Source organism: Dermacentor albipictus, chromosome 6 (genome assembly GCF_038994185.2).
Source record: "Dermacentor albipictus isolate Rhodes 1998 colony chromosome 6, USDA_Dalb.pri_finalv2, whole genome shotgun sequence".
In the NCBI taxonomy this organism is placed as follows: domain Eukaryota; kingdom Metazoa; phylum Arthropoda; class Arachnida; order Ixodida; family Ixodidae; genus Dermacentor; species Dermacentor albipictus.
In genome coordinates, this window is record NC_091826.1 from 112,126,568 (window position 1) to 112,153,529 (window position 26,962).

At 45.3% G+C, this 26,962-nt stretch overlaps 1 protein-coding gene across 7 annotated transcripts in view; it reads left to right on the top strand.

Moving 5' to 3' along the window:
* LOC135913307 (uncharacterized) overlaps positions 1-26,962 on the top strand; it is a 568,389-nt gene that overhangs the window by 438,919 nt on the left and 102,508 nt on the right. For 6 of the 7 annotated variants that reach the window (XM_070541258.1, XM_065445900.2, XM_070541259.1 and 3 more), the window contains 10 exons: positions 2,704-2,769; positions 3,473-3,710; positions 5,601-5,754; positions 7,005-7,114; positions 15,316-15,448; positions 17,418-17,606; positions 20,086-20,205; positions 23,175-23,352; positions 24,764-24,832; positions 26,439-26,673. In XM_070541258.1, coding sequence (XP_070397359.1) covers positions 2,704-2,769; positions 3,473-3,710; positions 5,601-5,754; positions 7,005-7,114; positions 15,316-15,448; positions 17,418-17,606; positions 20,086-20,205; positions 23,175-23,352; positions 24,764-24,832; positions 26,439-26,673 — 1,492 coding nt within the window. The remainder of the gene's footprint in view (positions 1-2,703; positions 2,770-3,472; positions 3,711-5,600; positions 5,755-7,004; positions 7,115-15,315; positions 15,449-17,417; positions 17,607-20,085; positions 20,206-23,174; positions 23,353-24,763; positions 24,833-26,438; positions 26,674-26,962) is intronic. The other variant, XM_065445902.2, reaches the window with a different exon arrangement.

The following is a 26,962-nucleotide window of genomic DNA, read 5'->3' on the forward strand; positions in this document are numbered from 1 at the left end:
GACGATCATAGTAAGCCTATCGTTACTACTGTTAACACCAAGTCTCTTTTCTTTACTGTTCATTCTTTCCTTTTTTTTTTCAATCTTTCATGCCCTTTACATTTAACTGCTTTACCTTCCCATTTTTCCTCTTCTTTTTCTCTCTATTATACAAGCAATTAAGGGGCAGTTTAAATACTGCGAAGGTTTCACGCAACAAAGAATTTGGAGCACTGTGTTAAAATGCGGTTGGAAATAAAGATTTCCCCTTCATTAGTTATATATTAATTGTAAATGAGGAAATATAATGACAGGTCCGCGTACTTTTATAATGCTGCTGTATCCATAACATTTTTTAAAGAAAACGCCGAGCTGAGTCTGCACGCTACATCTAGAGCGGTGTTCCATAGTACTGACGCGTCCCTCTGCTAAAACGTTCTTTTTTCAATTACATACTGACACTCTCCCTGTAAAGCCATGGTTACAAAGCAAAGGTCTTTCTGTACCTTGGTCGGTAAACTGCTTAATCTGTAATAAGCCAGAATCAATTGAGCATATTTTTATTGACTGCCATGACGCCGTATTTCTGTGGGACGTCCTACAAAGAACACTTAAAAAAGAATTGCCGATAAGCCCTTTTGGAATCCGGTTTCTTCCACGTGCAGAAACAGGGGAAGCGCCGAGTGATATGCTAATGCTGCTTTGCATGCACAGCGTATGGAAGACGAGAATGGACATCAGACATTGTCATATACAGGCTCACTCAGCAAGACACTATTTTGTTGAGAGCATTATATACACACGCGACTTGTTCAGAGCACTATGTGAACCCCCGGAATGGCTTCCTGTACTAGACCAATTGGCTTCTGTGAAGCCCTTCTAAACACCTTACACTGGCCGAGCTGTGGCTGGTGTTTTTAGAATATGTACATGTCGTGTAATTGATCTTTTTGTTTGCGTTTGTGAAAAGGCAATAAAGAAAAAAAAAAGCCGTAGTGGCTCAGTGGCTATGGTGTTAGGCTGCTGAGCACGAGGTCGCGGGATCGAATCCCGGCCGCGGTGGCCGCATTTCGATGGGGTTGTAACGCGAAAACACCCGTGTACTTATTAGATTTAGGTGCACGTTAAAGAACCCCAGGTGGTCGAAATTTCCGGAGTTCCCCACTGCGGCGTGCCTCATAATCAGAAAGTGTTTTTTGCACGTTAAACCTCATAGTTTAGTTCTTTTAATACTGACAAGTGGGCTTGTTTATCTTTTTCGGGGGAGCGCTTTTCACCATCTAACAAATGTTATCTCAGCGTGGGACGCGCCCGCATGTATCAGAAGTCTCTCGAATGTTATCGGTGGTTGTGTTGTCACCGAAGCTTGCGAAATCTGATTGCATGGGCAACGCGAATTGTGTAGAACTTTCTGGCAGGCACGCTGGCACCAGCGATTACTCTGGAACCTTCGATGGCTCATGTATAAAAGCTGACGCGCTAGACCCGCGGATCAGATTTTCGACAATCGCCGACTGTGTTCTCTACTATCGTTGTGCTTTAAGGGTAGCCTGTTTTTGTAGGCGCAAGTTCGCCCAATAAAAGTTAGTTTCGTAATTCACAGTATTAGACAGCTTTCGTTTAACGTTTGCAACCAAACGTAAAAGCATTAGGTGCGTAAAGAAATAGCGTCGTCCTCACTGCGTATGCTCGGAACGTCATGGGTTTCTGCGGTTTACGTGCGCCATTACAACGTGCGTTATTTGGCGAGTTTAACGTCCGTAATGTTTAAGGACGCTAATAGCGTTGTCGAACATGGCGGCACCCATGGCTCCCGCTTGAGCGTGAATTCTCGTGATGGCTACGCTCTCACTCGCGTTGATTGCCAGTAACTATTGTAATAAGCTTTCGCTTTCTCTAAACTGGCCTGAAAGGTTAGTTATGAGCGCATAGCGCGTCCACTTTCTGAGATCGTTCGCTGATTCTGGCGCCCATATGCCTAACGAGACGCGTCCACATAGCAACAGCAGGATGGTTGCTAATGGATCGTCTTTGGGTGGATACGTTTGGCACGAGGCACCAGACGGCACCAATTTGATAACGTTTTATTTACGTTTCTGTTTCCGTAAGGTAAACTAAAGGACTTCATAGGGCACGCACCATAACGTCCCGCAGAGGTGCTTTAACGTACGTGAAGGCGACAAACTTTATTTTAAACTATTCGGTGTTACTGTGTTCTTTACCGTCACTACTGCATGACAATACGCACAATTGATAACAATTTTTTGCCTTTGAAATAGTAGTCTAGATCTAAATACAGTATTTTGCAGTTTCACAGTTCTCTAGCCTCGAAAAGTCATAGATGTAAGAAGTGCATTTAATAACAGTCAGCCTCCACAGGTGCTCTTATGTCAGCTATATCTACCCTTATTTTCTTAATTTCTTGCTAGGTTTCTCAAACGCCTTGCACTAGAGTGTAGAGCAGCAACTTAGGCAGAAAATAGAAAGCAAGTTAAGCGACTTTTATGTTGAAGTATTGATAGCTGTTTGTAACATCAGCATTTCCAAACTACGAAATTGTAACCAATTGTTCTATTAAGTTTACCATACGAAAAAAATCGTACGTAGAAGCCAATGTTTATTAAGGCGGTCGATGTGAAGAGATCTTACCGCGGGTCAGGTGGGACTCTGCTGGTTTATTACTAATACTAATTAAATACGTGCACCAATCTTCTCCACTCATAGGCATCGATCCTTCAAAGCCACTGCTCCTTTCAACGAGGGGCGTCCCCACTACGGTACAACCCACAGGTTTTTTGCCAGAACGTTTCGAACAGTAAATACCACTTATTGAAGTTTTGCATGGGCCATGTTATCTCGCCGATTTCAGAATGGGCCTATATTGCACTACCTTTGTGAAGGTCATTCTCAACAAATACTTGTTATAACAAGATAACCTTTTTTGGACTATCGCTTTGTTCCAACGTTTTTCAAATCTCGATGGGACTGCATTAATTTTCCACCAGAAGTGTTGAACTGGTGCGACTCGGACATGAACTAATTTTAATTGCAAAGGGTTTCACCGCTTTGTACACCATAGAAAGTAACCAGCTCCTTTATATTTTGTGGCATCTTGAAAGGCAGAAAGCGCTGCAAAGACCCCTTCGCCATGGGGTAGTAGACCCTTATGACTGTCTGTATCACGCAATGATGATTGACAGACGAAGCAAAGAGAGTCAGTAGAATCTTGCCACTGTCTTGTTGACGATATGGAGAATGTATTTATTTGTCAGTGTAGTTTTTTGTTAATGCTATAATTAATGCTGCTAACATCTTCAGAATTTCACAATTCCGCTTACTTTTTTGTTGTACATGAATATTTCCCCCTGCTTGCGCTCCATGAAAGTGAGTTTTCTGCTGTAATACAAACGTACGAAGCAGGTTGTAGGACTCGTTCGTAGATTCACTCGTTCATAGACTGATTTTCTCAACCATTTATTGGGTCTTTGCTCAGTGCCGCCCGTGAATGTCGACAAGCCTCTGCAGTCCCCACTGATCTGCACATTCGGAATCAACTTTACCGCGAACACACCTTTGCCCGATGACGGCCTTTGCGACTACATTTTCTACACTACCATGGACAGCGAGGGCGGATCAAGCTACTCCATTTTCAAAGAGGACTTTCTGCATTTCTTGTCGGCGGCTTCGGGCGCGCACTCCAAGACTAAATACGGCGTTGGATTCAATTACGAGTGAGCATGCCACCGTCCTCTGTTTACCTCTGCGTCCTCGTCTATAGAGGCAGTGGTGTTCAGCGAGCAAAACTGATTAAACGTCTGACAAGCACCCAACCACTGCGTAGGCGCGGCTTTAGGCGGTATGGATAGCGTAGCAGAGAAATAGGGAAGCGAAACGTCAAGTAAAACGAGACACGCGTCAGAATGAGCAAATGCCTTTCGTCAAATATTTCGTGGTTCCGTTCTTTTGTCGGCTAAAACGCGTGCGGTGCTTCATAAGCAAAAGATGGTGTTAGCGTGTTTCTTTTTTTTTTTCGTAAGACGCGTTAAGAGTGTTCAAACAAAAAACAAAACTCGTGACCCAAAGAAATAGGGGCTGCTCCAGTGCAACAAAATCTGTGCCGCACGTGCACCTGCTGTTTCGTGTTTCGTCTAACTTAGCACTGTTCTTTTGTTTCAAAATGTCACTAACCAGTTGAACCGAGCCTCAGCAGCAGTAACAAAGTTGCAACGTTTCACTTTGTAGCCAGCGCTCGTTCTTTTGCGTTTCTTTGTATGTCCGGCTTTAAACTATGCACGATAGCTGAATACGCACCATTCCCACCAGTCTTCTATCCGGCAAACTTGTATATCTGTGGCTGCGCTTATAAAATTGTATGTTCTTTTTCTTCTCCAGGTAACTGCATTCTTACATTTAAATCTGACATGTAACGCAATGCCATTCATTGAGTTGGCCTGCTGAAATAGGACGCCTTACTGCTAGTAGCATTGAAATGCATATTTGAAATATTGTGAGAGAGCTGTTAAAGGTACCAGCAGAAAAGTAAACAAGAAAAAAAGCAGTTGCAAGTAAATAGACGGATATACAAAGCAGTACAAAAATATTCAGTCAGAGGAACTCAAATAGTACAATGTGATTGATGAACAGAAGTCAATCGCAGTTTTAAAAAAAAATCAAGTAGTGTAGTACGACTGCGGGAGAAGTCAGTTAGTAGTACAATGCATTTAGGGAGGTGGTTCCAGTCGACACAATCTTTCGGCTACAAAGATTGAGAATATGTTACGGTTTTCCATCTTGGCACACATACATTCTGTGCATGACCAACACGTGAGTAGATGTATATGGTGATGATTTTATTAAGAGCGTTTGAAGGTAGTGATTATAATAGTATGCTTTGTGGAACAAACGGAGGTGAAACAACTGCCGGTGTGTTGCACGTAGGAAAGGGTTAACCTCCGACTTCGTGTAAGATACACAGGATGGGCACTTAAAGCTTGTAAAATGCATTGTAGATCCGCCTACGTTTCCAGCAAAGCGCCTTTTTAGTGCACTGCAGGACAAATTTAACTGGAACACCAGTTAGCCACTTCATAGAATTGAACAAGGTGGTGTTGATCAAAAATAGGAGAAAGACGTTACTTTTTCTTCTTTAGAATTGTCGGCTTATAGTTACTGTGGGTCAGACTAACGTGAAGAGGGGGGGGGGAGCCAGGAGACAGGTGCGGAAGGTGAATTTTGTTTTCTTCACAGCCTACTTCTTACTTCTGACTACTTTTTGTGACATCTTGGGGATACACTCTTGAACGTGAGCCTCACAGTGAACGCATGAATTCACTCGCTGTTTTCGGACACGAGAGCCTTTTGCTCTCTTGAACATTCAGCTGTTACAGCCTCAACGGACGTTCTGAAACATAAGCCCTCGACTCCCAAAGGTCAGCGTGGTCAGCTGACCTTTGGTCAGCTGTGGTCAGTTGAGGCTTCTAAAGTGTATTAGTGGTTCGACATCTTGCGTGCAGTTTAGAGTACTTGTTCTGGCGATACCTGAGGCATCTCACTCTAGTGCAGTTTATGATGCGCTATGTGTACGGCTGTGTGCACTCATCTTCTGATGCCCACTGTTTCAGCAACCGAGAGCAAATGAAGCAAACGTGGCTTAGTCAAAGCGGGGATAAGCTGCTCGAGCTTTGGAAGCGTGGAATTTCTCTTTTCGGATACCTGGACATCCCGGCCTACTATTTCAACATGGACAGCGCCAAAAGTCTGCTCCTGAACATAAAAGTGAGTTGGATTCAGTTGAGTTTGGGTACAAAGCAGGCGCTCCTGAACTCAAGCAAACTACTTCGATAGCCACCGTGCTATTGCCTCTCCTTAAAGCAGCCTACATTCACTCAGCATTTATCCTTGAATCCCAGGGAAAGTAACTTGGGAGCCACGTTTGCTATTGTCCTAACGTGCATTGTCTGCCGACTAAAAGGCTCCAACGAAATTAAAAAATTTCGCGGAGCAGGAGACAAGGACGCAGGCAAATATGAACACAAAATCGAGGGTCTGGCGGATTGACGTCTGGCCGAGGAAGATAAAAGTAATATTAGTTGCACATTTGGCTCGTTCAGCTCTGCGCCACCAGGTGGCTACACCACGCAAGCCGCTCACGTTCCCGCCTGCACCCATCCGTCGAAACGCCCAACTCGCCTGCATTTAAGGAAGTACCAGACACGCCTGGCGGTGGCACAGTAGGCTCCCAACGCACGCTGTTCGGAAAGCTCTCCCTGGACATTGACGCCCCGTCGACTAGCGGAGAGGTTGGAAAGGCTGGACACGCTGCCTTCAAAGCACCGGAAGTAGGCGACACGAAGTCACATGATGACGTAGAGCCTGTGAAAGCAGAGCTTAGCCCTGATAGTTCGTCTAACGAGTTCAGGAGCACAAGCATGGCTAGGAAGGAAGGTAACTTGTAATCGCCCGTAGCTTTCCTAATATGAGACGCTTCACTTAAACTGTGGCGCGAATGTTTTACTAAAGCTTTACCTTAGGCGTCTAATTAATTTGTCCAAACCATTTCGGGACCATTTAGTTTCAGGTAGTGCTTATGCGCATCGTCCCACTCGTGTTTCTTATGCTGTTGTTTTGTTCTTGTGGTAATTAAAAATTGGTAAAATGGTTTTCGGAATTATTTAAAGAACTGTGAACACATTGTGGCTTTTATTACAGGGCCGTATTCGCGCTGTGTGACATGAACGCACTGCTGCTGTTTGACACTAAGTTCAAAATACATTGAGCGCATGCATTTCATGTAGAATAAAAGTCGTAGCAATTTAAATGAGCTATGCATTTTTTGGACATCGAAGCGCAATTCTTGCACGAAGACTTGCAATGAGGCTATTTATATATACGTTGTTTTTGGACTTGCTTCTATAGTTAGTGCGATTATTTGGTAACCGCGTGAACGCTCATTGCCAGGGACTAATCGATATTGGTGTAGCGCCACGTCAGTGTTCTGCTCAGCTGACGTCATCCATGTTATGCAGGGAATGGTAGAATTGCTGCGTCCAGCTGCAGTCGGACGGCGGCCCTTCACCGTGTTCTCGGCCGTGATCGCTCGACCTCTGTGGGGTTCTCCGCTTGCGAAGGCGTTTCAGTAAGTGCGCGGCTCATGGCTTGCTCCATCTGCTATGCATCTGCCGTTGCCTCTCTGCGGTGCGGGAATTCTGGCACAGAATCTTGCTACACAAAGTTATCGAGTATAAGTTTGCGCCCCACCCCACGAAGTCACCTTGAAAGCAACATCATTCCTTAATAATCCGTCATTGTATCGCTCTGTTTTGAGTATTACTAAAACGAAACCTTCTTTTTGGTGTGTTTACAAAAAAAAAGCTATTAGTTTCATTTCTTTTTAGTCAAAATTTCATTAACATTCTTCGTTTATTAGCAGCAGGATGCGTTGCATTACGATAGCGCATGAGCGCAGTCGTGTGGCTTTATTTCATATTTACCGAGCTTTCATTAAACGCCGAAAAATATCACCGCGCTGCATGTACGTTGCCACAAAAAATTGAATTGTTCGTTTCTGAACCTCCTGTACAACGCAACGAAACGCACTTGGCCGTAAAGTGAACATTTAAACATTTTCATACCGGACCTTAGTTAAATAACCTAGTTAAGCGTAATATAAAAAATAATATAAGGAGAGACACATGACGGCAAACCATATACCGTTGGTTTTATTCGGCTGCAGCTAACCACATTTTTTAAAATCCTTGGCACAATTTACTAGAAACACCCTGTAATAACAAGAATTATAAATAAAAGTACCTTTCGTAAGTGACCTATCAACCAGCACCGTTCAACGAGAAGTAAAACACAAACGAAAATAACAACGCCACAGGCAACGCAACATATTAACAAGAGTTACTTGTTTAAAACATTGGCAATGAAGGTGAACAAGTGGCACAGCGGTACAACTCCTGTTGTGTCTGCGACGCAGAGAGGCGAAGACGGGCAATCTTGCACGCCTTTTCTGCTGTAGCAGCGATGTTGCGAGCGTGTCGAGTCGACGGTTTGGCAGCGGTCAAAAGACACTTGCGAAAACATGGAGCGTTTGTTCTCGTTCGTATACGCAAGGTGTGTTGTCGGTGTCATGGCGTGAGTAGCTATATGCAAAGGTGACGAAAGGCAGCGCGGTGTAACAGTCGTTTTGATATGACGAAACATACATAGAAAGCATATGCGTGATCTTCCTATTCAGGCGTTCAGTAAAACCGTTCGTTTGAGGCTGGCAGGCAGCCGTTCGCTTGTGTATGTTACCACAAGAAGGAAGTAAGCCTTCGATGACTGTAGCTAAGAAGTGGCGACTTCGTCATTAAGAAATTCATCAGGAGCGCTGTAATGTCAAATGATGCCTTGCATCGACGAGTCGGCGACGTCCATAACGCAACTGGTCGAGAGAGATGCTGTGATGGCGTAACACGTTCCATAATCTGTAGCAACGGCAATCAGTTTATTGTCCGCGGTGGAAGGAGGGAAAGGTCCGAGAGGGTCGAGACGAACACGAGAAAGTACCTAGCTCGGCCGGTATATCAATAGGCTGGAAGAGCCCATCAGCAGGAAGAGCTGGCCTTTTCTGGCATTGGCACAACTTGCAGGCAGCGAGATAACGATGAACATAGTGGTAGAGACTGGGCCAGAAAATGTGTTGCCGCACACGTTCGCACGTCCTAAAACGCCTAGGTGGCCGGCCGTGGCGACATCACGAAGTTGCTCGAGTACGACCGCCCGGAGATGAGTCGGCAAGACGAGAAGTAGCTCCTGTCCCTCGTGGGCATGCTCCGGCGATATAAGATGTCATTTACAATGACGAACAAAAGAAGTGACCGTCCCGATGAGCAAGAATGCGGGCGCTTGATCAGATCATTTAGAGACGTTTCCCGCCGTCGCTCGTCACCAATGTGGCTGGAAGCGGTGAGCGACAAAATGCCGGCTGATGTGTTCTCCGTGGGGGCGGGTTGTTAAGACAAGGGGCCCTATAACGTAAAACTGTGCCATTATGTTTTTATTACAATCTCCTGACGTCCATATACGCGTAACCGCCGACGCAAGCACCGGGCGGTCGCCGGCAGGGTTGTCTGAACAGACCAATCAAACGCTCTCCTCGTTCATAGGAGTTCACTTTTGTTTGCTCGAAAAACGAATAAAATTGCCTACATGAGCGGCTTGTCTTATCTAATTGGCTGACAAGAGGCCAGGAACACGCTCACGTGGAGCGGGATTCGATAGGGCCAGCCGCTGCATTGAAAGTCGATAACCGGACGAAGAGGGTGGTGTCGGCGTCTGCGAATGGTCCACTTTCCCTTACTTAGCTTGCGGCGGCTGGTCGAAAATCGCGGCTGCATGCTACGGAAGCTTAAGAATGAAGCTGAAATGGATCCTCAGCAAAGAAGAGTTGGCAGAACGAGGTCGTAAACATGCCGAAAGTGCCCGAAAACGTTACACGGCGGCGCAAAAAGATTTATTATACGCCAATAAACCCATGCTCTCCAGCAAGTGCAAGTAGCCTGCGCCTGAGCGATCGGCGGCATCCATCGTTTATTCCTTTCAGAACGGGGCAGCCTGAGGCTATTCAGAAGAAAATTCAGTTTTGTTCGGCATATTAATGCATCTTTAATGAGTACACGTCACTTTGATGCGGTGAGTTCTTGCGGTTTTGTGACGTCGCCTGACAGGCAGGTGCAGTGGGTGCAGCCCGAAATCTTTTGACCAATAGCCGGGAGGCTAATGGCGAAAAAGCGTCGAAACAGAAATAACGATTTCTCTGTTGTTCGGCCAAATCCTGCATAATCAGTGTGTACACGTCATATCGGATGGGGAGCTATAGCGGTTTTCGTGAAGTCGCGTGACAGACAGGCGAAGGGGGGGGGGGGGGGGGTGAGGTCCAAAAACGTTTTCGACCAATCGCGCAGCGCTGATTGCAGAATTGGAAAAGAAAAGTTTGGAATAGTTTTACGTTAGAGCGCCAAGCACTCGACGTCTCGGTGTAGTCGGCCGCACTTGTACACCAGGGGCGCTATAACGTAAAACTAGTCCAAACTTTTCTATTCCAATTCTGCTATCAGCCCTCCACGATGAGTCAAAAACTTTTTTCGATCACGCCCACTTCACCTGTATGTCACGCGACGTCGCGAAAACCGCGATATCTCCCCATGTGATATGATGTATACACACTGATTATGCATGATTTGACAGAAAAAAGAGAAACAGTTATTTTTGATTCGACCCCTTCTCGCCATTAGCCCTCGGCAATTGGTAAAAAGTTCTCGGGCTGCACCCACTTCACCTGCCTGTCACGCGACGTCACAAAACCACACAAACTCACCGCGTCAAGGTGACGTGTACTCATTAAAGATGCATTAATATGCTGAACAAAACTGAATTTTCTTTGGAATAGCCGCAGGCTGCCCCGTTCCGAAAGGAGTAAAAGATGGCTGCCGCCGATTGCTGAGACGCTGGCTACTCGCACCTGCCGGAGAGCATGGGTGTATTTCCGTAAAATAAACCTTCTGGCGTGGCCGTGTAACGTTTTTGAGCCCTTTCGGCACGTTTACCAACTCATTCTGCCAACTCTTCGTTGCTGAGGGTCAGTTTTAGCGTCATTCTTAAGCTTCCGTTGTATGCCGCTGTGATTTTCGACCAGCCACCACAAGCTAAGTAAGGGAAAGCCAACCAATCGCACACGCCGGCACCACCCTCTTTATCCGGTTATCAATTTTCAGTGCACTGGCTCTGCCCCAGTGAGTCCCTCTCCACTTGAGCGTTCTTCTAGCCTCTTGTCAGCCAATTAGACACGACAAGCCGCTCAGTTTAGGCAACGTTATTCGTTTTTCAACCAAACAAAAGTGACCTCCTATGAGCGAGGAGAGCGTTTGATTGGTCTGTTCAGACAACCCTGCGGGTGACCGCCCTGTGCTTGCGTCGGTGGTTACGCAAATTTGACGTCAGGATATTGGAATAGAAACATATTGGAATAGTTTTACGTTATAGGGCCCCAGAATGTACGTAAATTGCTGAAGACGTAGAGACGTTCGACCTAGACATCCAGAACGGTCCTTGAGGCTCGAAAGCCAGCACAAAGCATGGTGGTCAGTGGTAACAGTTTCACTGTTACCACTGACCACCATGCTCTGTGCTGGCTTTCGAGCCAGCAGATAAGAACGGGTGAAATTTTCTGGCTGCCCAAACAAGTGCGAAGAAGTCGCAACTTGTTAATGAAATAATTGCGGTCGGTAGGCGCAAGAAAGGCGGCTTGCGTGAGCAATAACTTGATCATCACCACCTTGGTATTGGCCTAAAACAGCACAAATTCCACCGCCACTTTGCGTCATTGCGTATTTCAGTTTGAGCATGGGCATCGAAATAAAGATAATCAGTGGAATATTGAGCAGCGTGATGACGTGCGAGAAGGCTGTGGGTTGATTGAGACCCCAGGAAAATTGAACGTCTTTCCTGAAATGATCAGTTAGTGGATTTGCTATGTCTGCAAAATTTCTAAAAAAATTGGTGGAAATATTAGCACAATCTCGCAAAGCCTTGAACGTACTTGACACAAGTTGGTACAGGAAACTATAGGATAGCACGGACCTTGGTGGGATCGAAGTGGACGGGAGAAGAGTCGACCAGATGCCTGACGATAGTAATGTGGCGAAGACTAAAATGTAATCTCGAATTAAGTTGTAGCCCAACAGCACGAAACACCGACAGGACGAAAGACGTGTAAGGTGTGTTGCCAAGGTCGGAGCAGAGACGATCCCATCTTCCAGGTAGACCAGGCCGGTAGGCCATTGAAATTTCTCTATTATACTCTCTAACGTGGCCAGGTCGTTGCAAAAGCCAGATGCAATAACTGAACTGACAGAGGTTGCCAAGTGTAATATAGGCGGTCTTATTTTCACGGTCCCTGGCGTCAACAGTGATTTGCCAGTGACCAGAGTACAAGTCAATGGATGAAAAATAGGTTGCGCCGTGAAGGCAACCCTGAGCGTCATCAACGCGTGGAAGAGGACATCTTTCTTGGTAATACTATACTTAAATATCTGTAATCTGCGCATAATCGCAACAGTTGTCTTTCTTTTTAACTAAGACAACTAGACAAGTGCACGGGCTTGCATACGGCTCAATAATGCCTTTTGAAATCAACCTGTAAGCCTATTCATAAATAACTTGGAGCTAGCATGCAACACGCGGTAAAGTCGCTGGTGAATTGGAGGCGCATCACGGGTATATGTATGATGTTTGACCGGAAAAGTTTGACCTAAGGGACGGCCATCAAAATGGAAAATGTCGGAGCATCTGACGACCAAATGACGGCAGTTGTCCATTTCTGAGGAGATTGTGATACCTATGAAAAGTGGCCACATTGGAGGAAAAGATTGCTGATGTATGATCAGGCGACGGTGACGCAATCTGGCACTCGTTTTAAAACGACAGAGTGGTCGAAGCTATGCCTTGACGAAGAACGTGAGCGCAGAATCCTATGTTTAAAACAGGCAGACAAGTCTAGTCTGTCGCAACAGTCGCAACGGTGTCGGGAAAGAAAACATTGTGCGACAGAAGGACGCTGAGAGACGGCGTAACCACACAGTCATTATCCAGTACACTGTGGCAGGGTAGGTGACAATATAGGTCAGTGCTCGGGGCGGAAAACGTACAAACTCGGAACAAGAGAGCTGCCTCTGGACTGTGCCGGGGACATCTGGCGAAGCGAACAAGTCAATTTCAATGACACGGGCAGAGCACTGAATTACAGTGGAGTGGCTATATTAGAAATCAAGCCCAAGGATTGCGTTCCGAGTGCAGTGGAGCAGAACATGAAACAAAACTGGTGTGGCGACCATTGACACTCACGCGTGTGGTACACATTCCGAGCAGTGTCGGAGTTCCGTTGTCAGCGTCCCGCACAACGCCGAACTCGGGACGTGTTAGCACTCTAAGCGTTCATAAAGGGCAGCGCTCATGACGCAAATATGCGTACCGGCGTCAATAAGGCAGCGACGGGTAGGCCATCTACCTCTATACGGCAAGTAAATTCTCGTACGTCAGCAAGGTTCAAAGAGGAATTCCGGGTCTGGGGTTGAATGCATCGTCACCTCCGAGAACTGCATCGTTCAGTTTTCCTGAGAAGAGCATCTGGGGGTGTGCGGCGATGAATAGCTCAGGGGAAACGTTGACTGGAAACGACGATCGTGTGGGGAAGGTGAACTGCTGGAGCGTCTAGTTGGTGTCGGAGCGTCTCGGGGCGGTGAGCTGTTACGAGCGGAAAACTGCAGGGGTCGATTGGCGCCGAGTCAAACGTCAGAAAATAAGCGAGAGAATGAAGCGCGATATAGGCAATAACGAGAAATGTGTTTCCCGCCGTGGCAATGAAAGTGAATGGGCTTGTTGACTTGGGCTCTCCACTGGGCCGGATCCCAATAGCCTTGAAACGTTGGTGCATTTCTATATAGCGGAAGAACACAACAGACCCAAGGGTGACGTAGGGAACCGACAAGCTGGAGTCCTATGTTAGCCAGGTATTACTAACGACGGCTTGAATTAAAGAGACTGTAGGTCGGCAATCGTCATAATGGCATGTGGAAAAGGAAAGTAGAGACACCACTTCAATTTCGTGACATACGATGCGGACAAGACTATCGGTCATGGGTAGCCGATTGGGCGGCCGGAAGTCCATGCAGGACGACGTGGCAGCAGTGTTTGGAAGCCGCATTAATTGTTGGGCGATGAGGCAGCTCTCCAGTTCTTCAAAACGACTGCACTTCCTGATTATGTATTCAACGGTTGAGCCGTCCTTAAATGCGAGAGCGTTTAAAGCATCATCAGCAATGTCTTTAAGGACGTGTCTTACTTTGACCGCCTGCTTCATGTTTGTATCAATTGCGCAGCAAAGCGCGAGAACGTCCAGTATGTACGACACGAACGACTCCGTGGCAGTTTGAATGCGACAGGAGACGTAGTTCAAAGCGACTCGCTGGCGACCAATTGGTTTGCCAAATATGTCGCGAAGCTCTGCTTGCATAGATTCCAGCTGCTCATTTCTGCTTGGTGAGTGTCAAACCAGACGCGCGCTGTCCCGCAGAGGCAAAAAGCGACATTGGCGAACGTCACTATCCGGTCCGACCAATTTTTCATTGCGATGCACTCGTAATTCCCCAGCAAAGCACCACCGTCGACGCTGTTGGTGCCTCAGAAAGAGACAGGGTCGCGGGGTTGCATCAAGATCACTGGCTGGGGTGCCCGTAATGTGGTTAAAGCAATATCCCCGTCTGCCGACTTGTTGGAACTGGCCAGGACACTTCCGTAACGGAGTTCCATCTTGCAGTGTAACCATGCAGGACCTCCGCCACAATGTCACTGATAGAGCTATAAAAAAGACATGTATTTAAAAGCTATATGCCACCAGTTTCAAGACGCCCAAGTTCGCAGAAATACGATCTTTACAATCGTCGCTCTCCTCCGCACAGTGACAAATCTCGTCGTTGTCACATTGGTGGCAGGCATTGGCCTTTTCACATTTTGCTCGACAAAATGTGCCACGCAACTGCCGCGTCACATCGTTCATGTCCGTGTATTGCATCTCGTGTCATTATGCTTATGCAAAGTAGCTTATGCAAAGCTACTTTAGCGCCGTTTTTGATCGTATATTACCATTGTGTGCAGAGAGTCTTCATGGCGTTATCCATAACGTAAGCGATTGTTTACGCATATGTTTACAGGTAGAGTGGAAGCAAACTGCTTCTTTCATGGGGCTTAAACTACTAAAGAGGTATGTTCGTTCGTATTAGAAAATTGAACTTCTGAAACGCCAAAAACGTCACTCAGAGTGCGAGCCACGAAAAACGCAGTAACTAAAGTGGGGCTTCGATTTCTATGCAAGCTTAGTTATTGCGCTATCGCGACATTTTGACACTGTCTGCTCAGTTCATGAATGAATGAATGAATGAATGAACATGAATCCGGCAATGCAGAACCTATTGAACTTTGTATTCATTAGGCAACATTGACGCAAACGTGTGAAAGTACCTTAAAACCGAGGGTGACAGACTGAGACACTTGTTCGGTAGAGACACCACGATATTCATAAAGGCAAACCCCTCTGTGTGGTTGCGTGTGAGTGTAAGTACGTGCTTGAGTTTTCTTTTTGTCTAACATTTTCCGTCACAGAATTGCAGATCCAGAAGCAAAGATAATCACTATAAATTAACTTTGTGTCGTTTTTGGGTCTATCTTGAGGGTTTCTTCGGCGGCACTCCCTTGGAGTATTTCGGCTCAATCTGTTTCACTCTATTTTCTTAGGGAAATCTATCAGCCCGACATTGTTGTGTCGTTGGGCCATTACTACATGCAAGACAAAGAATGGGAAGCGTGCATGGTCGTCCCTCCGACGCTTTTGGAACCGCCGTCTGGCAACGCTTACTTTTACAGCCTGGTAAGTGCGTCAAGCGAGGCCCGCGAGCTGCAAGTGCGACCAGATCGTGTGCGCTTGACCCGATGCAGAGAAAACGTTTAGGGCGCAGCTGTGCAGTTTCAATGTCACAATCATCAATACGTGTTTTGTACTGACAATCCACCGCCATCGGTAGTGCAAGCCGTATAAATGTGTCTGTACAGCAGGAACGCCCGTGCCATTCAGAACCGTATACCTGCGCATCTTTCTCTCCCACTCGTGCCTCGTATTTCGACGGCTCGATGTCCTTACAGTGCGACAGAGACCGTGGCGCGCTGTCGGTTAGGTAAGCTCCCTTTCGGTTTCCCTTGTAATGCATCTCAAGCGTCAAAATGCATGTAGAAGCATTGTGGAAATTAGTTGTGGTAGCAGCCATCGTTATGTCATCTTCCTCGGCAACCTTTTATACATGGCGCGCTCCAGCGTGTGCGTCTCGTGCCTCGTGCCGTGAGGTTACAAAAAAAAAGGCAAGAATAAAAAAGAGCTTGTTCTTCTCCTGCCATCGGTTCGAACGGTTCTCAGGTCTTTCGCTCGCTGACTCACACATTGTCGTTGTGGACTTGACCTCGGTCCCTATACTTCGCGTTATGCAAAAGTAAAAATTCATTCCCGCCTTCAATTCTGCAGCTTTAATTATCTTTCTTGCTCTGGCAAATTAACTAACTTCTTGTGTTGTTCAGCGTTATTCGTATGTTTTAGCACGTACCTCCGTAGTCTGTCTGAGACTCATTTCCGGCACATACGGTACACAAAAAAATGTTTGAGTGTGATTGCGTAAATATTTCCATCGCGTCGGTTAAAGTCAGCAATGCCAGTCCCGTCACATACACTGCATGCACGTTGTCTCGAGTTTAGAAGGCCGTCGTAGCCAGCGTTGGAGGTTATTGTTCTTTCTGCAATAAGAAAACACGTGCATGCAGCTTGAAAAAAATGCATGTTTGTAAACGAAATATGGCACATTAAATTCTAATTAAGCACAGTCGGCACATACAATGAACAGGCTCAGGTTACTCGCGGCTGCAAACTGTTGTCTCTTTGGTTTCCCTCCTTTAGCGTCCTGTCCTTGAAGCGATTAGATTACGCTCACGAAGTGCCGCTATACAGTGCGACCCGCGTAACACTCGGGCATATAGAATCTAATGCCTCCAGGTTATCAAATAGGTTGCATGTTACATAATTAAATTTCGCAATGAACGACCTTCTCTCCTTACCGGCCGTTTGTGCTTAGTTTGCGTACCTATTTTCTATCACGTGATTTGTTTCAGTGACAAACATAGCTCACGCCTGTTGAGTATACTCTTTCGTTGTTACTAGTCGATTGTTTTCGAAGCGCCAGGCTTGCGCTTCAACGTATTTTAATGAACAAGATTGGTAGTTCTCTAGAAGTTGTAGATATTGCACTAATATGAAAGGAGACACTGAGACCATGTTCAAACAGTTTTTCCTGCAAACTTGTAAATCAGTCACTGTTGCCGGCTGTATAGATCCCCTGCTAAAAAATTTCGCTAGTAGAACCTCCACTCTCTTAGAGGGGAAGTACGAAGAGTTACCGACTGCAAACGCAAATTTGGTGGCCTCCCTGTTATTCTGTCTCACTGTGTTTCTCCCGGTGCGAGTACAGATATTTAGAGCTATTTAGTCTTGGGCGCACGCAATACGTTCTTAAGCTCGAAAATGAGTAGAACACGAGTAGCATCTCAAGACCTGCTGCAGAATTGTGGACACCGCACATGAAGCAATGACTCCGTAGTGTTTAATTGTTATAATGATGACAGTGGGATGGATGAGAAGACACGAAGCTGAGCTAATGCACATCTGGCAATTCTTGTCTTTCGTTTTTTTGGAAAATCCAAATACTGCCTTTTACGGCCCAGAATGCGAAAAGAGTTCTGCTGCCGCCCGTAGACAGCTATCCGTGCCTAAAGCAACATGGTATCGCACGCGCTTCTAGGGAACTGCGCATGAAGCAGTCAGAGACATTGCGAACGCTGGTGCGCAAGTCGTGGTGGCTCCTTCGGTGGCTTTGTTCGGCCGCTGGTACAAGCCGTATAGTGCGGACGACGATGGCAGTCCCGGCAACTACCGTATCTTCCAGGAGTGCGACAACATTCCTGAGTACCAGATGGACAGCTTTGCCAAGGTACGACGAGGCCTCGTTTGTTTAGTATCGAATCGTATGCCGGGAAAAGATGGGGTAAATAAAATTCTTCAATTTCTTGCGCCCAAAAAATTTCAGAACCCCAACTAAACGAACAATCTACAAATACGAAGTTCCAAAGTTTGAATGGCATCCCCGCACAATTCACTCGTAGCATAAAAAAGAAAAATCCGAGAACACCTAAGCACTTCTTATGAGTTGGCCATGCGAAATCATTACTGTCCAGTTGAAAGCCGCTGATGGGTCCTTCCAGTTAACTCCTCGCAGGCAAGCGAGCGCATTGACACTCTTGACCAACGCTTCCTGAATAGTACAAGGCCGGCGCACTTTAATCCGTGACGTCGTGCTACTTCACCCGACTCCCATGCAATCGAACGGGGATGCTCCTGAGTAAGCTACGGTGGTTTTGACGTCACCGCTTTCGTCACGTCGCGCTTAGCGATAGAAATTTCGTTCCAACTATAAGCGGAGTGCACAGGTCTGCTACCTAGGAGGCACTAAAGACACCACACGTAAAAGGTGAGGATCTCTTAGCAACTTAGTTACTTGAGGCTTTCAGTCTGGCTTTATAATTGAGCCTATGATTATAGTTTTCAGCGCTGTCTTGCATGGAAAAAATTTATCTTCAGATGTTTTTTGATCATGTAATGCGATAATATTTAGGAGTAGGCGCAGGGTACAGCTGAGGAAGAGGGGATGTCCAAAGAAAACAATATCCGTTTCAAATTGAAGTGGATAGAATATTTTTCCTGGCTGCCCCACATCACAATTTGAAACTTTGGATGTCTCATTTCGTATTTTTCTGCTTGACTTCTATATGTAAAAAGCTGGAAAGCTTTCTCATGCCTTTCTTCTTTTGATAACCATGTACGTTTATGTGAACGTCCGTAAAACTGTACGCTCAAGCAACACCAGTACGCAGTTTGTGGAGTCATATCCACCGCTAAAAACTACCGTCATATGGTTCTGATAATGGTAAGAAGCACTTGTTTCAGTCGCCTAATACACTAATAAATACCCTGATATTGACACTATTATGAAAGTGTCGTAAAATGTTATACTGCAAGTGACGAGAAGCTACTCCGTCTTCATCGCAGAGTCCCTTTAAGGCTAATATTTCAACGTAAGCAACAAAGCCGCACAGCAAAGAAAGAGGAAGCACGTCCACTTGCTAAATACCCTAGTCCAAGCACCATTGTGGTGCTGGTCTCCAAAATTGTCTCATAAGTCTGCCTCAGTGCAACATAAAAAGAAGCGCCAGATGTACAAAGTTCTTCCAGCTAAACCGCTTGTTCATCTGAACTCATATTTTGCGCAGAAGTTGAGTACAATTGGGGTTCATTTTATGAGCACGTTTGCAACAATTGTGTCCCTGTTTCACTCCCAATAACGTCGGAGTATGCGTCGTGTACCTTCTGCCACCGATATGGTAAAATGCATGTTTTAGCATAGCGGTGATAGGCGGCGCAGCCATTCTATTTCTTCAAAATATGCAACTTGAAGTCGCATCGCTCTAGATGACGCGCACTTTGGCTTTATCGTGAACGGAAGAAGCAACTTGTGCTCGCAAACGTGGTAACAAAATTAGCCCGCGGCGTAATTGTACCTCTGCACGAAATTTAAACAAAAATCTAGAAGCATGCAGTTCACCTGGACGGGCTTAAGTGTGCCTGGTGCTACATCTTTTTTTTCAGCACTCAGTGCACTAGCAGTACATAAACAAACTTCTCGAGCGGCCTAATAAAAGGGCTGCGAGACGAATGTATTCAGAATACAGATTTATTTATGGCTCCACCCCGGTTACCAGCAGCTCGAAACTGGTGTTACACGTGTTTTCTAAGAGCATGCATTCAACATTGCTCAGAAATAGTGACTAGGCGACAAATAAACAATGCACCCACTTCTGTTTGCTTTTATCGTACTGCCATTCGCTTTAGATAACTCAAGATTTTAATAATGCAAGATAAAATGAAATTAGAAAATCTTGAACCAGAAATATCACAGGATTATTCTTAATGCAATGCTTTAAGCCGGCCATCCGAACAGTTCATAACCGGTATTCAAAAATCGGCCGAGGCTGATATCTAAGAAATATAGCTGCACAGTGTGGCAAGCCAGAGGACATGTAGGTTTTCATAGCTTACTACAAAGTGTGGCGTCTCACCAACGTCTACAATTTAAATGGCATTGGCGAAAATAAAACCCTGTTTTAGTCGGCTCTGTTAGTATCCATCGAAACAGAGAAGCGACGTTAGGAAAGTTAATGAGGCGTGCAGCTGTTTTAATGCGATAAAAATGGGAAGGCAACACGATAAGTAAAATTGGAGAAGACGAACGAATTACATGAAATTAATGAGGCTTGTTCTCAGTGGTTATCGACGCAGCGCAGGTTGAATAGCCGTTGAAGATTTTCGGACGCATGAATCAATAATTACAAATACTCTGATCATTCTTCCTCCAGATATGCCACAACGACTCCTTCACGAAATCTCAAGCTACTGAAGTCCACTCGCAGTTTTTTTACAGCAAGGATCTTGAGAGAATATTCACCTACGACAATGGTGATACATACGTTTACAAGGTATGTCCTTCTTTGGCTGTGCATTACTCTTTTCGTGTTGCCTTTTCACAAATTGATTTTTCTCTGAATTTGCAATGTTCCACACGGCATATCTCCCTTTTTACTACATACGTGAGGGTTTTCTAGTCTATAGGACATAGTTTGGCAAATAATAAACAGTGAACTGTCTTATGCGCATCAATTTATTCTATTGTTCTTTATGTCAGAAAGTATACGAGTCTCCAAGCTTGACATGCCACATCTTAAAAGAATGAATCTCCCGCACAGCATTAGCAAAGCCAGATATCCACAAACATGATGACAATAATGTTTCTCGAACAAACTCTCGGGCCCATAGCCTTACATTTCTCAGAATATCGTGACAGAGCTCGGCCAGATGAGGAGTAACAGGAAACTCTGACGACACAAAGGCAACTTGACGCACATTTTGTGACACGTGACGTCTTAAACGTTTAACGTCAACGTGGTCAATCACACGCGCGAGCTTTCAGGTGCACTCACGGATGTGTCACATGAGCGCTTGGTAAGAGCGAAAAAAGTATTAGTAGCTGTGGCGCCGCGTTCACCGGTTGTTATCCATTGTGTCAATGGTATTAGACCTCGGCTAAAACATGTTGGCAGGCTAATTAGTTAGAATTCACGATAGACTGTGTAAGCGCGGATGGACGGGGACGTAGAAAAACACGGACAATACACAGACAAAGATTCTATCGTGAAGTACTAGACCTCACTGAATTATTCGCTCGACTTAGAGGCTATGCGCAACAAGCAGAGTACGCTCGCTGTTGCGCCTGTGTACTTAGTGTGACTGCTTTGTCTCGGTCAGTTCTCGTGCTGTATCCTCTGCTATGTACAACGGTAAGAAACCCTTTGCTGGGGCCGTAGCTATGACGTGTACTGCAACGGTTGGCGGTTCAGCTGAGTTAAGGCGACTAAAAAAATTAGAGGTATGTTCACTATTGTAACAGGCCACGGTAAAGTGATGCCTAGTGCTTGGCGTTTTGATATTATGTTATGTTAGCGTTGTGAACGTCCTTAAGACGAACAATACGTTTACGAGGCATTACAGGCAATATTGGGTTCCGCTGTACTAGCGCATTCAAATGCGAGTACGTGTCTACAATCCTACGTCATATTTAAACATAGCAATGATCCTTTATGCAAATAAGTATTTACAAATGTCCTTTTTTACAATCAGTCACGCTATACCGCAGGATTCATACTATTTATTCTGGTGACGTCATACTATCGCGAAACTTAGCGTAACGTATATTTACTTGTAAAATACAGCCCATTTTCGGACATGTGCTCAAGAAAGACAAAAGGTACAGAAATTTCTACGAGTATCTGTGCCTTCTAGAGTGCTAACGCCATTGGCTAGCACAAGAAATTGCGAATTTGAAAAGGAAAACTAGGGCCTTTTTTTTATTTCTGCAAGAGTAAGTTTTCTTCCATCAACAAAACAAATTCAAAATTTTCTCTACCACCTCATTTTGCCAGCAATGGCTGAGAAAGAAAGACTTTCGCGGAGCGGCTGAAGGTTCAATTCTGTTATGAGTATTTTAAGCCTCTGGTAGTTTACTGCATTCGTACACGGCGGCATAATTTTATTTTTTCAGAGGGTTTATGTGTGCCTTCACTCCTTTGGCCTTAGATGTGCCTTACTTACGTAAAGGTTGCTAATTTAGCTGCCCAAACAAATATTTTTGCTAAGGTGTCAAACTGAATAAAATTCCAGTGAAAACCTCCTGTCGTTAACTCGTGCGTTTTTGTAAGGACTCGTTGTCATGTAAGGGGCTTACCTAAACGTCATTCTACTTAACGCTACCCCCGGCAGACGCATAGAAGGCATTACTTTTTGTCCTAGTACCACCATCGCACAAAAGCGCAGGGGAAATTGCTCAATTTGCATTTTTATACCGTGCTGCATATTTTTCACGGTCAACTCTCGAACAAATAATAAAAACTTTATGCTGCCCTTTTATCGACTGCATGTACGAGCTTATTGGTGGAGGTAATTTGCGCAGTTATTTACTAGGTAGCTGTTGAGCCCACCGTGGTTACGCAGTGGCAATTTATTTATTTTTTTTTATTTAGCATACCTCCAAGGTTCGAGGGCAATACAGGAAGGAATGGGGAATTACAAAGAATGTGCACTAAACCAAACAAAATTACCCTAATGAATGACGCCCTTGAAGCTCTTGATGTCGGGTATGGCGGCGATGGTGGCTGTGAAGCGGTTCAATTTTGTGCAGTTCTTGGGGATGAAAGAATCTGTTCCTGCCATGGTACGGGAAGATGGCACACTAACTTACAAGTTATGGTACGAGCAAGATAATACATCACGGAAGACGAGAAGGAACGTTATTTACAAATTAATTTATTGATAGGTCGATTACAATGGCGGCCATTGCTGCTGAGCATTGACCAACCGTTTGATTTGCCGACGCCGTGGTCCAGAGAAGGATCTATAGGGTTGTACGAAGTGCTTGTGTTTGTGTGCGTATAATGGAGCCCAAGGAGTTTGTCTCCTCAAGCATACAGAAAAGCCGGGAAAACGGGAGCGTAAAAAGTGCCATGCCCCCCAATCTGTAGCACCCCTCACGACAAGCTCAACTGCACCAACACGCCAATCTTTTACCCAACACGTATCCCAAGACCAAGTAATGTGCTGAAAGATTCTCTGTTGCTACCATACCTTTATCCGCCAGTGCCGTGGTGCTATTTTGATAGAGGCGATGTGCAGAAGAGTTCATACACGTCCTTTGTACATTGAATATTCCCCTAGTGGTCCAGAATAGAACGGAGGCCAGCAATAGCAGTTGCGTTACTTACGACGTTAAGCTACATCACTCCATTCTTTCAATGTGCCACTAAAGAGCAGGAATTGTACTACCGATTTCAGTTTCAGTTTCAGTTAAATTATGTGATATACCTGTCTTGTTTCAAGCGTTTTGTCTCATTTTCAGCTGGGCCACTTTAAGCAGAAACTGATAGATTTCAAGTACGGTCTAGCAGCTTACGGCCTCGAGTTCGCCGATGCCAACAATTCCTGTGGTCTTGGAAAATACCACGAAATTCGGGTTCTGCGACAGTTGCTGTCCTGCTTCGAGAGAAACTACTCTGCCGCTGCTGACATGAATAATTGTAAGTAATAATGAGGGCAGCTTGGTGAGAAGTTGAGAGCTCACAGGCGCTCCTGTTGGAACTGGATTATTTGCCACCGTGAAATATCTTCAAGTGAAGCACGATAGGTGCCTTATTGCCACACTGGGAAGGGTCAACTTTAGGATATATTGAAGCCTGATTGATGCTTTGCATGCTGCTGATCGTGCTCACACTTTATTTTTTTTTTCTGATACCGCGAAAGAGAGGAATCTAAACTATTTTTATTCTAATTTAAAATTTCTATGCCTATGTTGGACTCCCTTGAAAATTGAAAATGCATTTTTAGAATTTCGCTTCTGTCTACCATGCTGCGCATTTTGGGGGCGCTATCAGATGACCATTCGTCCTGCTGCATCTTGTGTAGAGCTGGTATAGGTCTGAGAATGATCGCAAGCTGAGCTAGTTCGTAAGGATTCATAATTCAAAGAAGGGGTAAGGATTCATAATGCAAAGAGGTAAGGCGTGCAGACGCGGACACAAGAGGCGGGAAGTGTACAACACGAACGCCATTCTTTGCATTGTTGTATAGGTCATAGCGAGAGTATAGCAGTAATGTAGTCTATGAAGGTAACACCTTTCTTTACAAAGCACTTTTTTTTTGTTTCAAGGCACTACTCGATAAAGAAAAATACAACGTACGTGTTTTGTGCGGTCCCTTATTTTTCAATTCAGTTCCTTTATTTGATATCAATAATATGATCTGAGACGTACATAAGAAACGCCAGAAATGATGAATGCGGCTTTCTAGGAGTCTGCGCACCCTGATATGCCATTGATATTTTAGCACACATAAATTGTACATACAAGAAAAATTAAAAACACAATATTGCGCAGCAAGATAATGTGCACAGAATTATGAAATTTAAAGCATGAAAACTTCACACCTACACGGCTTTTGTTTAGTGCATCAATGAAGAATATAAAACGTAATTTAAAAAAACATTCATGCGTGCGCTGCCTGGAAGTGCACAACGCGAATGAAGAAATGAAAATGTGAGATGAATGCAGAGAAATTCATTGATACAGTTTTTTTTAATGTCACACATTTTTACACCTAAATACCGTGTAGTTACAAATCGCATATTCCTTCGATTCACTTCATTTCTCTTTTTACGTCCCGACAATAGTGAGAGTGTCGGAACCAAAACAATAAATCTAGTGGACTGAAACAATCGTTACCGAATGCGACGTCAGATCCTATTCTAGCTTGTGAAAACCCTAAACACGTAAATGGCTGTAAGTGCTTTTAATTTTTTTGTTTTATGGATATACTCGTTGGTATTCACCAATTTAAGCGCGCTAGTTCTAATTGTGGGATTCATCAAATTTTTTTAAAGCACTGTTGACGCTTCGCATTTATTAACCGTTTCTTTTTATTCTTGGTCTCCAGGCCTCCATCAAACTTTCCCGTCGCAGGCCAATGATCTTACAAATGAAGACACGACGTCGGCGTCACCAGGTACTGTGAACGTACTAAAGACTGGCTCTTTACGCGGATTGTTATTTTAGGGAACAATGAATAAAACGCTTCCCTTACCTAAAGCAAAACTCTCTCCTCACAATTTTACAGTGAAAACCGACTATAACTTCACATCCTCAAAGCCCTCAAAGAATGTTTTAATGGAAAAAACTCTGCTGAAATTTACAATGCCCGCCATTGACATCAATTTGTAGCTTATACGCTGAGTTATTTGATGTATGCTACTTCATTGATGGTGTATATTTTCGGAAGTGGCGTTAATCATGCTACTGCTAAAAATTTACCCCACAAGTTATGTGAAACAAACTTCGGTACTGCAATACTGGCTGTGTTTGGTTGAGCTCTGCGCCACCAGGTGGCTGCACCCTGCAGGTCGTTCACGTTTGATCAGCCACTCGTCCCGCAGAATGCCTTGTCCGCTTGCGTTTGCCGTAATAGCGGACGCGATAAAACTGTCTATTCTTTATTTCTGTTTATTTCTCTAAGCTTTTATAACCTAATTAATTGATAAAAATTGATGCATATAAATGTATATTTTATATTTTAAACGCCCGATGACACTGTTTCAAGAAAGTTTGCGTTGTTTGGTCTTTCTTTTTAACGGACGAGAAGACGCCCGTGAAATTAAAAGAAATGTCAGTTTCTCCAGAACGCAAAGTGTGGAAAGCGATAGCAAACTTCAGCGTTGCTCTGAAGGCGCCTGAGAGTCCTAGCGTGATGAGCACCGCCAGTGGTACTGCAGGCGTTGCTATCGCTATAATGGGCACACGATATAAGGGCGAAAGAAAACCACCTACGTTTTGCAAGCGCCCCAAAAAAATGTTCTAGGTAGTTTTCGCTTGACGTGTACTGTGCGTTCCACTCAGCCTTATGTATGCACTATGGTGTGCAACGTACGCAGTTGTTAGGCAGGAACATCAGTATGTGCTCATGCAAGCGAGAGAAGCCAGGACATACCTCCTGGTTCTGGCCTTGCCGACTGAGCAGAGTACACTCTGGGCTCGTGCTATTTCGCGCCGTCAGTTTTGCAGCCGAACGTACTGCGCTTCTCGGCAGACCTTCAAAGCCTTAGCGAGCAGGCCGCGCATGCGCGTCGATGTAGTGGGAACATGACTGCGGCAGCAGTGCCAACGAAGATGGCACGAATGTGCCACGAGCATCACTATAGCTGCACTGCAACAAGAACAACAACACCACCCTTCTCTCTCTCGCCTGCGCATTGGGCCTTTCAAGAAGGCGCACGCGTCCTTTTAGTGCATACTCGAAGCCGTCAGGATGGTGCAAGGGCGGGAAGCTTGACAAAATATCGACCACGTGCAGCAGTAAATGGCGCCCTGTTGATGGACTATTGTCATTGCCAAACCTAACCAGCGCACGTTCGGTACGAATAATTTGTCCCGAAATGCCAGCCCGCTCAATTTGCTCAGGATAGCTTGCAAGAACTGCTGCTTCCAACGTTTTGCCTAATGCAGGTGTCATTTGGCGCCCTGCATGGTGACAAGTGTGCACGTCGCGCGTGACAATAGTTTTGCCTAGACCTTCTCTACGTGATGGAGTGACTGGTTATCGATGCATCTTGTTACAGTCACGGCGGCCGTCGAGAAGCCTCTGGAGGCGCCCCTCATCTGCACGTTCGGCGTCAATTTCTCCGCGTCCACTCCGTTCCCCGAGGACGGACTGTGTGACTACCTGTTCTACACGACCTTCGACAGGGATGGGGGATCTAGCCTGGAAACATTTCAAGAGGACTTTTTGCACTTCCTCACAGAGGCCTCTGCCGTACAGAGCAAAACAAAGTATGGCGTCGGCTTCGATTACAGGTAAGACAAACGTTCTCCAATCACGAAAAGACCCGCCGCGGTGGCTTTAGCGGATGTGTGGTGTTGTGCTGCTAAGCACGAGCTCGCGGGATTGAATGCCGGACGCGGCGGCCGCATTTCGCTGGCGGCGAAATGCAAACACGCACCTGTCCCGTGCATTGGGAGTGCGTTGTAGATACCCCGGTGCTCCAAATTAATCCGGACGCCCCCACTGCGGCGTGTCACGTAATCAAATCGTGGTTTTGGCACGTAAAACCACAGAATTGTGTTCAATCGTGAAAATAAAGAT